We start from the raw sequence: 12,769 nt of genomic DNA, 5'->3' as shown, positions 1-12,769 counted from the left end.
GCCAGGGAAGATTTTTTCCAGTAGCCTCCAGTGATAACTGGAACCAACACCCTCATCCCAGAGCCTCTGGTTCCTTGCACCCTACCACCTCTCACTTCGATTCCTGGACAGGTTTGAAAAAGCTTGGCTTTGCTGTGTTTTAAAGCATAGGGCAGGTAGGAAGATGAGAACTCACTGTTCAAGAGGGAATATGGTGAAACAACAATCTCCAGTCCTGATCCACCCGAGAAAAAAAGGATTACTTCTGTCGTGAGAGGAATGCCAACACAGACCTCAGATGAGTTCCTAGAAAGTGGGAAGGAGCTCCCCAATATTTCTGTAATGCTGGGTTTGCTCCATTTGACCTCCAAGTACATCAGCAGAGCTTCACAGTGCTCCATCAATGATGGAAACCATTTTGATATGAAGTCTTTTTAAGGAAAAAAAGGGAGAGAAAAGGAAAACACAGTTTGCAGATATCAATGCCTTGTTGTGGCCCTACTAACTGGATAAATCTGTCTCTGGATTCTAGTACTACTATCTCTGGCACTTTTACTAAACATTTCATTTATCTGGTAGAACTCCAAGCTCTTGGATTTCCACAGAATCCTATACCATTTAGAAAACATTCCTAGTTTCTGTTAATAGATGTTTTGGAGGATCCCACTGAAGACATAATGGAAAAATCACTTCATCCATATTCTCTTGAAATTCAAACTACATAAAGAATCTCACTCTCTGCTGCTTTCCATCAGTTTTAAGGATATTCCTTACTGGATGCCAGCTGGTTTCCTCCACATTAAACTCTCAAGACTTTTCAAAACAAATAATTTCCCAGCTTGATCAGACCCTACCTGAGCTAGCTAGGAAAAAAAACACAAAACAAACCAAAACATACCTACAAAGAAGCTAACACACAACACCCCCCAAAAGAAAAAAAAAAACCACCACTACACAAAAAGAAAAAAATAAGAAAGAAAAAAAGAAAACACAGCAAGAAATCACCCGTTGTTCCTATTTTTAACCACAGTCATTTTTATTTTAAAATTAAACATCCAAATTCTGGATTTAATACTAGCCAGCTGTTAATAGTTTAACATGTAAAGCTCAGTTGTCACATTCAAAGTATTTTTGTGGAGTTGTACTAATACTTAACTCTTGCAGTCACACCCAGTGCTACTCCTGGCATTACACACATCTTTAAGGTGATTTACAATGCTATTTATTTCTATGTGCAAACATTCCACAGAACACCAACACAAACACCACAGTAAAAATCTCTTCTCTCTCTTTCATACTCATTTTCTGTTCAGACTGCCTTAACCAGGACAGTATTTATAAACTGTACAAGAACGACACTGAAGCAAAGAAACTGCATGTGGCCTAACAAGGAATAACCTTTGGAAAATCGTTTAGAGGAAGAATCACTTATAGCTTTCCTTAATTGCTATACCCAGTTCACTTTGGAGCTCAGTAGCATTATAGAAGAGAAGCAATAGCATCCATCAGTGAAAAATTTAACTACTTTCAAAATCCTTTATTTATCGCTGCTCCAGACATTGCATAAACAAGTTCAACTTCAGCTGGAGTTTTCTGCATTTATTTTCCTGCCAGCAGTGGCTTTTTTTTTTTTTTTTTTTGAGGGGTGGTGGTGGTGGAATCAGTATAGTTTAGCCTTAAGTTCCATTTGTTACTGAAGTAGTAGATAAAGAGAGCAGCTGTCCTCTGTGCTCCAACAAAACATTGCCTGAAGACAACTCAGTGACACCAGAACCAATATGGTCTAAATCTGGCTTAGGCTGTAGACCTAAAAAAGTAACCCATGATGGCAGGAATCAATTGCTGCAACTCTACAGATAAAGGCAGAGAAGTTTTGGTGGCCTGTCAGATCTCTGCTCAGCCTGAACCTGAGCATGTACCTGGGCTCAGTTTGGCTTCTTCACAACTGTCTAAAGGAACACCCCACCTGTGGGCTGTCCCGGGCAGCCTCCTTCCCTCAGGAGGCACAGGGACACATCGCGACCTAAAAATTAAGTGACAATGCCAGCAGCTGACCACCAACCACTGCCTTTGTGAGCAAGTCCCCCCTTGTCAGATGATGAAGGTGTATCTGATCTAGCAGAGAGTGATGCTCTCCTATCCCCACCAAAAAAAAAAAAAAAAAAGGCAGCAAACCAAAAAACCATGTGGGACAACTGAGTGTGCAGCCTGCTCTGCATTCAGCTTCAGGGAGCCCTGGGAAGGGTGGCAGTCAGGGAAAGGCAGCGGGGATTGCTGTGGCAGCCACATCTGGCTGCCATCCCTGCCAGGTGCTCCTGCCCCGGGCCAGAAGTGGGACTGTGGCAGAACAGCTACACCTGCACCACGCGCCCACCCCTCCCAAAGCCGTGTTCAATGTGGGCTGTGGGCACAGAAACACCACCCTGCCTGTGTGTGGCTGACCCTGCCATCGGGACACAGGGGAGCCATATCTTGCTCTCTCCAGCTAGGTGGCCCCTACCAAAAAAAGCCAACAGCCAAACAACAATCACCCCCCATGCTCTCAAACACCATGTGAACTAAAAAGCCAGGAATGAATCAGATCACGCCGTCACTGATTTCTGTAATAAACACAATTTGTTCCCATGCTGCGTTACAAATACTAAGCCTCGCTACTGCCCTGCAGAGGTAAGTTCATTATTATTTTATGCCTGTTTCACAGATAGGAAAAGCAAAGGCCGAAGCCAACATTTTCAGAAGCACTGGCTTTTGAATTGCTGTCACTCAGGGGATGCCCAGCTGAAGGCAATGAACCACAAACACATGCAAAATAATTGCATGCAAAAAAACTCCCAAAGTAGCCAGTTTTTGGACTATAGGTCAGAACCACACTACTGGCCAAAAACACAGGTGCTTTACCTCTCCTTTCTCTCGGTAAGTAGGTTATTAGGAAAACTTTTGTCAGAAGACTTCAGAAGGCAAGCACTCAAGGACCAGATAACTTTTCTAAGAGGCAGAAACATCACTTCTGTGTTAACTGTACAAGACTTCACCTCCTACTTATCATCACTTCTATCAGCAGAGCACTGCTTAGCCACCTCCCTCCAAAAGGCACTTTGAGATGCAAGGTGCAATATACATGTAAATTACCATTAAAGTATCCTCTGTTTAATTGGGGCATTTCAGATTCAGACTGCTGTTTTAATGGGTTGCCTCCCAGGAAACTGACTTCACCTGTAATGACACAGTGAATACTAATGACCAGTGTTTAATTGGGACAGTGTTAGTAAAATTTTGCTTCAGAGGGATTCAATTTAGCTGGTGCCAAGGAGTTAAGTGATTAATCAGGTGTTAAATAGTGTGTACATCTAAACACTGGTCTTCCACCATTCAATCCTACACCCACCACACTTAATGAGAGTTTTGTCATTGACACTAAGAGAAGAAGGATCCTCCTCCTAGTACACAAGTTTGCTAATAAACATTAAGAAACACACTCTTCACTAACAGATACTCAGCCTTGGTTAAGGGTAACAGGAATTTGGCTGTGTGGTGCTGAACAGTCCCCCAGCATGGGAAGCCTTCGGTGGGAAACAGCTCTTTGCAACAACAGCATCAATGAAGTATTGGGAGATATAAAGCCCTACTTAAAAACTGAGTAAATCTGGGGAAGCCAGTTAAGATTGAAAGCTCAAATGCTATGCTCATTCCTTGCCCTTCGGCTTATACGATCAGTCTTTTTCCTCTTCCTCTTTATAAAATGATTACAAAGTACATCCTTGAATCCAAAACAAGCACCAGCGAGACCAGTCCTTGAGCTACAGGGTTCTGTGCTGACTCCTGCAGTGCCCATGCAATCACAACGGCCACCATACAGTTCACTGCAAGAGAAAGCTCTCGCATCCGCCAGCGCAAGGCTGCATAAAATCTCCACTGGAGTCAGTTGTGCAGCCTGACTCACAGGAAGGCTCCATGACTTTCAGTGCTGTCCGTAGAAAGCTCTCTCAGCTCAAGCATCTGCCAGGCACACACAAGGGAGCCTGGCCTTGGAGAAGCCCTGGTCTGTGAGGTTTGCAGCAGCTGATCCTCCACCACCACCACCACCATATTCCCAGGTTTAGTTCCCCCACAGCTCCACACTTGTGCCAGCACAATTGTTTGTATGGTTGCATGGTAAACCAGACTAAGCAACTGAAAGTGCCAGACTTATAAAAAGGAAAATAAACAAACTGCAACGTTCATAACTATTTGCCCACTGAATTTTGAGCCTCCATATGACACCAAGGCAATATTCTCAAGGTATTCTAATTTCAAGAAAAAAACCAGGGAGATCCTCACAATCAGAAGGCTTCAGGTGAGGTTTTAGAAAGGGAACTCATCACCACACGGACCTTAATTAATCACAGAAATCATCACCTGTGTTTAAACTGCTAGTCCTGTCTCCCTTTGAGCTTCTGCTCTCCTGTAAGCTTTTGCCAAGATGTTTACACTCTTCCTGTGCCTCATTTCTCCCACCTGGAGGAGGAGAGGTAAGGCCTGAAGAATCACTTGCCAATACTGTAACAAATGCCAGCATTGTGGCAGTACTTACAGAAATATGATCAGCTAACTACTATGGCTCAGAATCAGAAGAACAGGTTTACTACCAACATAGACATCCCAACAGCTGGGACAAAAAAATGTCGAAATATGACAACCACACCAGACGTCCATTCCCAGACCACCCTGGAGCCAAGGCCCTCAGGCCCTCTCAGGCTGGAGCCCATCACAAGCCTGAAACCTATCGGTTCACACAGAGAACACATTGATGTCCTAAGCTGTAGCAAACTCTGAGGGTCCAGCCTTCATTCTCCTCTCTCAAGATCTTGTTTTCTAAAACCCAGCAATGACTTCTCTCTGCAGCTTTAGAGTCTTTACGCACACACTTAACTTCCTTGCCACAACAGCACAGTTGGGAGTTACCGGGTCTGCTTGCCATCAGCCAGGCAAGCACACACCCAAACGTTGGCAAGATCAGGAAATTAGGATTATCTTTCTCCTCTCTCAGAGAAAGAGTTAATGTAAGTAAGCACACATACTTGCCGCAAAACAAACACATATCAATATATAATTGCACATACATACCGATAAGTACTTGACATGAACCAAGACATTGCTGCAAGTTTATATTGATTACCAGTAGTTTAAATATATACCAAAACTTCAACCTCTTCACAGTTTTCCTGAATCTTATTCGAGTGTTTCTCTAACAAGGTGAGGTAGGGAGACTGTGCACTGAGCAGCTCAGGCATAAACAAAGCACTAGCCTTCACTCCCTCCACTGAAGCTTTCCATGGTTCATCACCTCAGTTGCTGTGGCACTTACTGCATGCACCCTTGCCCCGTATTGGAGGAGGAAAAAAAAAATAACACAAAAATACATCCACCAGCACCACTGCTTCCAGTTCACAGGCTCCTAATGGAACTCTGCAATACCCTCACAGCACAATACTTGGCTACTTTTCAGAATAACACAGCAGCTTTGCAGCAAGTTGGAGTACAGTGTAGAGAGAGCTTGCTCCTCTGCCTCAACCTCACACTCCACGCTGTGAACCAGACTGGCACACTGAAGAAATAATCAGTCGTACTTGCATGATCACACTACCGTTTAAACAACTCCTCTTAAAATGCAGCTGCTGATTGCAACCACCTTTAACTTTGCCTAGTTGAAACAAGTGTCCAAAACCCAATGGTAGTTAGAAAAACTGAAAAGAAAGTTACCCAGAATGGTTTGACTGGTGAAGAAACAATAGCATTTGAAATTCACATTTCTGTCTGAAAATATGTACTTTCTATTTTTGAAACTATTAAAATAATCATCAACAGCAAAGCCAATTAACAGTAGTTTCTGTCCTCCAACAAAGATAACTGCAAGCGTCAGCATGTAAACAAACTACACATTAAAAAATAAAAATAAATTCAGACCATGATGTTTGTAATTGGTCAGTTAAAAAAAAATAGTTTCCCATTATCTGTCTAAATGTAATGGAAATTTGGCATTTAATCATTTCAAGACTCAAACAGAAGTTTGCTTGTCTCTCCTGCTATATAGCTGCTCCCTTACAGTAATGATTCCATAACATACCTTAGTGAGGTTAGGTAAGGACCAGTTTTACTGTTCCTGAAATCAACTGTAGTGCTGTTGCTGACTTCAGTAAGAGCAGAAGTAAGCCTCATATTTTCAAAATGACATGTTGAAAACAAGGAAACACAACTCATATGACTCTACTTTTTCGTGACATTCGTGTTGTTCTGTTCAGAGGACACATCCTAACTTTCCACACTAGCAATAACAGTAGTTGTATTTCATTTTATATATATTTATAGAGATCTGCTTAGTTCTAATTGTACACTTTTTGCCTGCATTAGCATTTTGCCGTGCTGTAATGCACATACAATATCCCATTATCCAGTTTGGCCATCTGTGTTATGAAAAGTCAAACTAGACTTTCTAAGCTAGGAGACTTCACGGGACACAAGCCTGATTGCATTTAACACGGCAGGAGAAAATGCACCCCGAAGTTTTCAAATTATGGTCGCACTGTATAGAAGGCAAGACTCACACCATGAACATACACACACATACATGGGACAAGCAAACAAAAAAGCATCATACTTCTAAGCTGAATAAGTGTTTATTCCAGGCTCTTCCCCCTAGAGAGAGTCTGGAAGTCACCTTTTCCTTCCAGGCAGGGAGAGACAACCGCTAAAGCACTCCTACTTGGCCAGAGTTAGTCTAAGCAGAAGGGAGATTCCTGGCTGGCAACAAAGTAAATCAACCCCTGAAGAAAACTCACGATTCAACAAAGCCGAGAGGTGAGGGAAGGAGAGAAGAAAGCACTGTTTCTAGCAGGCTGCTAGATAGGAAGGGTCTAGACAAAAAAGGAAACTCAATTTTGTTTCCATTGTCTCAGCTTCACGCTGCCTCCACTTAAGATGAGAAACGTGACAGGGCAACCCCTTCTGCAACAGGCCGAGCCACAGAGAAATGCATCCCCCAGGCCCTGGCAGTGCAGCACCGCGCTACGCAGCCCGGGCTCCCCTACCTGCTGACAGGCAAGCGATGCCAGTAAACGGCAGCGGCTAAAAATAAATCATAAGAATATGGAGATATACATATATATATAAAAAAAAAAGTCAACAATAAGAAGAAAGCCCCACAACGCACTGCTGGTGGAAGCAGCGGCGGCCGCATCTCCCCGACGGCAGGAAACTTTCTGTGAAGTTGCTGGCGAAGGACCGCGCACAGCCCGGCGGGCGGCCAGGCCGGGCCGGGCCGGGCCGGTCTCCGGGGCGCCGTGGGAGCACCGGGCGAGCCGCCGGCTCCTGCCGCCAACAGCCACGCCGCGAAGCCCCGGCCGTGGCGGCTTTGCGGTGCGTGTCGCCCGGGGCAGGCGCACGGCGCTGACAACCGACCGGAGCCGCGTCCCGGCGGCCGCCTCCCGCCTCCCCCCGCCCGCGCCGGCTCCGCGCTCCTGCTTGTCACGGCCGGGGGCTGCGCGCCCCGCAAGCGTAGTGCGACCCCGACCCCCGTGGTGCCGCCCTTCACGCGGAGATGGGGGAAGAGGAAGAAACAGTTATTTTCACCCAAATAACCCTGGGCAAAGCACAGCGCCCGCCGCCCCGAGGCGCCGGCGGGCGCGTCCCGCGGTGACAGGGGCCGGGCAGGCAGGGTCGGGGCTTTACCTTGATGCAACACTGAGCAGGAGCCTCAGACATCTCTCAGGAGGGACGCGGCGGAGGCGGACAGGAAGTTCTCGGGCTTTCCCCACTTTCCGCTCCTCTCCCGGCCCGGCGGCACGGCCCGACTCGGCCCGTCCCCTCAAGGGGAAGTTGGTGCCGCCACCATCGCCTAGGCGGCGGGCGCGGCGCGGCCCGCGAAGCTGCCCGGGGGAGGCGCCCCGCCGCCCGAGTCCCCTCCTCAGCGCCGCCGCCGCCGCTCCTCCGAGGGCGCGCGATCGCTCCCACACGCCGCACCCCCCCCCGCTCCCGCCCCCCCCCGCGCGCGCCTGTGGCTCTGTGCGTGTGTTCGCGCGCGTGTGACGGCGCGCGCTCTGCCCGCGCGAGCCCGCCTGCGAGCCGGTGCGCGCGCGCGCGGCACAGGGAGCAGGGGGAGGCGGCGCGGGGGGAGGGGCGGGGGTGCCGGCGCGAGGCGGCGGGAGGGGCGAGCGCCTCCGGCGCGGCCCCGCTGCCCGCCGGTGTTTTCCTTCCTGGAAGAGAGAAACCGAAAGGCGGCGGGGCCGGGCCGGGCCTGGCCGGGCGTTGCGCCCCGCCCCGCGCCGCTCATTGATCCGGAGTTTCGGGGCCGAAACTGACGTGGGTTCCCGGCACCCCGCGCCGCCCCTTAAAGGGGCCGCGCCGCAGCAGCTGCCCGCCGGCACCAACGGCCGTCGCCGCCTCGCCTGCGCGCGCGCGCGCCCCCCCCCCCCCCCCCCCCCCGCCTCCGCGGCCGGGCCGGGAGTGCGGCGAGCTGCCGGCGCCCTCGGGTGCCGGGGCGGGCCGCGCACGGCGGAGGGAGGCTGGCGGGGCGCAGCCGGGTCGCTTCGCCTTATTCAGTGTCACTTGACTTCGCGGGGTGCCGGGGCGGGGTCGCGCGGGCCCTTTAAACGTCGCGCGCCGGTAGCGGCCTTCAGCGCCGGGCTGAGCCGCGGGGGGGGGGGCGCCGCCGCCGCCGCCGCCGCCGCCACCACCACCACCACCACCACCACCACCACCACCGCCACGGCGGGGGGCGCAGCAGCGGCCCGCGGGCAGCACAATGGCCTTTGTTCCACCGCTGGGGCTGCCCCTTTAAGAGCCTCGACCAGGAAATGAGGCTCGGGTTACCGCGGGGCACGGGAAGTCCGGGGCGGGGGGCACCGCCGGCCTGTGCGCTTCCCGCCCCCCCCCCCCCCTCCCCCCGCAGAGCCCCCGCCTGTGACTGTGCGGCCGAAGGGACCGGGGGGGCGGTCGCCCCCGCCCCGTGGCCTGGTGCTCCGGCCCTGCAGCCCCGAGGGCGGCCGCCCCGGGGGAAGCCCCCTGCCCGCCGGCGGGGGAAGCCTCGGCGGCACGGCTTGTGCTTAGACGCCGGAGTGGGTCGCACCAGCACAGAGGTTCAGGGGGCCCGCAACGTATGGGATACATACTACGAGGCGTGTTACTGCCAGCTGCAATGGTATTACGCAGTTCTCCTCTACCCTCCAGCTCCTGGAGCCCCAGGACTGAGTACAGCCCTGGCCCTTGTGATGGGAGTGAAAAGAGGGAGGAAACGGCAAAAAATAACCCTGCCGTCTCTTCATCTAAACGTCTCTTTGTCTATTTTAAAGACAGTTTTGGATGCCCCGGCTGATTTTTGGTTGCACCTACTTTATTGCAAGTCCCAAACGTGCCTGAGAGCACAGCCCTGCTTGTACCCGTGTCGCTGCAAGGTGGAGGTGCCTCTGGAGCCCACCCTGAGGATGCTGTGCCTTGGGATAAAGAGGCTCCTATTAAGGGATTCAGTGCTACTGAAAATAGCAGCCGAGGGAATCCTACCACGATGTTTTAAAGCAAGCCTTTGCTTAGGTTACATGGCATCTGCTTAACTGTGGCAGGCTTGCATTAAATGCAGCGCACCTTCCCCTGCATGGCCAAGATGCAAGACCGCAGGGATCTCCCAGCCAGCATCCCTTGGTGGGCTGCAGCAGGCCGTTTTGCAAACCAGGACCATCTGACTCCCTGCAGCCTCTTCCAGCTTCGTTTTGGCCAGTCCCTGAAACTAAATGTGGAAGAGGGAGGAAAGGGACTATGCCCTCTCAGCCTAGCAACCAACGACCCTTTTCTAATAAAGCACCAACTCGGTAATAAAGGATTCATACTTACCTGTCTTCCCTCAGCGTGGCTGAACTGCTGGAGTAGAGTCATTGCATCTCTATTGCTTTTACAGTGCCGCGCTCTCCCCTATTATTCTCTTCCTCGCTATGACGGTTTCCCTTTCTACCTGCATGATTACCACTGCTGTTCCCCAAGTGCTGAATCTTTATTCTGCATCTCATGGCAAGTTGGAGGGGGGGGCTTGTGACTCCTTATATTAAATGTAGAAATCAGAGATGGAAAAGACCTGTTAGGTCATCTACTCTGCTCCCCTGCTGGTAGAGGATTTACAGCACATGCCTGATTGCTCTGTCCACTTTCATTGTAAATGCCTCAGATAATGGGGCTTCCACCTTTTTCCTTTGGAGACTATTTCATGGTCCAACAAGTCCCATGGTCAGGCAGATATTTGGCCTGTATTTTCATTTTTCCAGTTTCACCCAATTACTCCTGGTTATAACCATGTATTGTACTCCCCTAAGCAATTTGTCTCCTTTCTGGCTGTTTGTGCCTTGCACCCAGGTATTGCTTCTTTTCCTAGCCTTTGACATTCTTTCTCTCTTCTCATTAGACAGTCCCTGCAGCCACTTGGTCATTGTCATTGGTCTTCTCTGCTTCCCGTCCAACTGGGTCATCATCTCCTCAGCCCGTGGATGCCTGCATTTGAGAACAATCTTAAGGGTCTTTTCTAACCTAAATGATTGCTATGATTCTAAGTATATGTCTGATCCTTTGTGAATGCAGCAAAAACCCCATCACAGTTTAGTTTGTTTCCAAGTTGCCTCGGAAGCTCATACAAAATTTTTCACCTGCCGTCACCCTGAATCAGATCTGGTCCTGTTACTCTTCAGTGTTCCCTCCTGTAGTGCAACTGCAATCTGTTTTTCTCCACAGAGATTGTGGTGAAGCTATGTGTCCCGAGTCCCATTTTTCTGCCTGGACTTTCAACATCTGTTCTTTCTGGGGTCACTGGTAGCTGCTTTTCCTCCCACTGTTATTAATTGCCCTTACAAATACAGGCCTTGATCCATCTTGGCAGACCTCTCAACCAGTATGAATGGTTGCAAGTGTCTGTCCAAGATCACAACCTGGTTTAGAGCTGTTCTCTTCCAGCTCCTTCTGTTCTTTTTTTCTGCTGCTCCTACTAAATGTGATTGCAGTGGATGGTAACTAGAAAAGGTAGGGAGAGAAATGGTGACTGTGTAGGGAAGGCCACAGGCGTGAGTGCAGCAGAAGTCAATCCCATTGAAGCTGTAAGAAAGCCGGGGAAGGAAATGCAGCAGGACAAAATGCATGCCACTCTACCCTGTTGTCTGCCAGTGCCAACAGAAGCAGCTATGCCTCAACCATGCTAACCAGATGCTAGGCTACAGTGACTGGAGAACATTTTCGACCCCTTTGAACAAGGACGGCCAAAGTCCTTGCAATGTGTCGGCTTCTCTGCTTGGTTCTGAAACCCGTGTTTCTCTGGGCTGATTTCTCACAGTTCCTCTCAACAGTTCTATCTCTTGAGACCTCAGACCATGTGGTCTTGGCTGCTGCTTTTGTGGGAAAAGAGAAACGCTACCAAATCTCCTGGTGAGCAGGATGGTCTGTGCTTGCAGGACAGTTGCTCTGGAAATGTGAGGAGAAAGCTTCTCCAGCTGTCAGCTCCCCTTTAGATCCACGCCACGTGGAGATTGCACAGAGCGGAAAGGAAGTCCATTAGCTCATATTAAACCTTGAACAGGCTCCCAGTTAGTTTCCTTTCCTCTCACCTAAAGGCTACTGCTCAGCTTATTTCCAGGGAGGACCCGTTACTTAAAAGCAGGATTTATGATCCCACAGAGCCACCTTTCATCCACACCCTAGCCAGAAATCCCCTAACTTTTTGCTCGGATAGACGGTGGCAATACTAATTTAGGCAAAAGGTAACTGTGCTCTGGCCTGTGAAGTGAAGCCAAGTTCCTGCCTTGCTTAGGGCTCTCCCAGGAAAGGGAGATGGCTGGCATGTTGGGGAACAGCAGCAGGATGAGAAAACCCGTAGACAGAAATACAGTCTTTCTCTTCATAGTGGCCCGAAAACCTGGCTTTGGATGCTTGTATTTTCTGGTCTAGAGTCTGTCCCTGAAAACAGAGCAATCCCTGAAGAAAAGGTGGCAAACCAGCCTTTCGTTGGGACTTTTCATTTTCTCTCCACAGTGGTGCCTACACATACCAGCTTCCACTGATTCTCTGTTACCTGGGCCTCTTCTACAGCCATGAGACTCCCAATGTCTTCCTACCTGCACTTTCTGAACAGCTAGGCTAGTTTTTTTCCATATGCCCCTAAAAGCTGTTGGAACCTTTCTCCTGAAGGAGTTAGACACTTAGAAACCTACAGCCACCCAAAGCCAAGGTTTTCATTTCTTCTTTTGTGTACTGGTTTTCTAATTTCAGCAGTGTAGAACAGTGCCTCAGACATTTGCAATGATCATTGACTTCACTTTTGTTAAGGAGACTTTATTCATGGTAGTATTTTTTCTTTTCTCTTTATATTTGCAAAGGCACTCATTAGTTCCCAGTGCCCAGTTATCATTAACTCGTTCCACTTTTTCTCCACTGTTCTTTTCCTTCCCTTTATCTTTCCCCAGCATAACGTAACTGACTCATTTAGTGCTCACTTCTTTGCTTCATTTTTATTACTAGTATTATTTTCGTCTTCCAATGTTTGAGCAGATACAAATAGGCACTTGGTGTGACTTGATGGGTCTGCTGACATTACTGAGCCCCAACAGAGATGTTTCTTCCATATTGAGGGACAGAATCAGGCTCTTAATGGACAAAATGCAGTAGGAGACAGTAGTAAATTCCAAGAACATGCAAGGATATGTTGATATTAGTATGCAACAGCGATTTTAGTCCTCAGGGCACACCAGGAAAGCCATGAGCATTGGTGCGCAGAGGTGCTGTGGAAGTGATC

At 49.3% G+C, this 12,769-nt stretch overlaps 1 protein-coding gene across 4 annotated transcripts in view; it reads right to left on the bottom strand.

Moving 5' to 3' along the window:
• Positions 1-8,213, bottom strand: part of ETV6 (ETS variant transcription factor 6) — a 139,968-nt gene extending 131,755 nt beyond the window's left edge. For 3 of the 4 annotated variants that reach the window (XM_056339909.1, XM_056339906.1, XM_056339907.1), the window contains exon 1: positions 7,684-8,213. Coding sequence is in view for 2 of the 4 variants with exons in the window: in XM_056339906.1 (XP_056195881.1) it covers positions 7,684-7,716 (33 nt within the window). In the remaining 2 variants the exon portion in view is untranslated. Of the gene's footprint in view, positions 1-7,165; positions 7,182-7,683 lie in introns of those variants that run through there. The other variant, XM_056339908.1, reaches the window with a different exon arrangement.
• Between the last annotated feature and the right edge of the window lie 4,556 nt (positions 8,214-12,769).

Source organism: Falco biarmicus, chromosome 5 (genome assembly GCF_023638135.1).
Source record: "Falco biarmicus isolate bFalBia1 chromosome 5, bFalBia1.pri, whole genome shotgun sequence".
Taxonomy (NCBI): Eukaryota; Metazoa; Chordata; class Aves; order Falconiformes; family Falconidae; genus Falco; species Falco biarmicus.
Note: the sequence above shows the minus strand (reverse complement) of the source record. Positions and strands in the feature narration are given on the sequence as shown.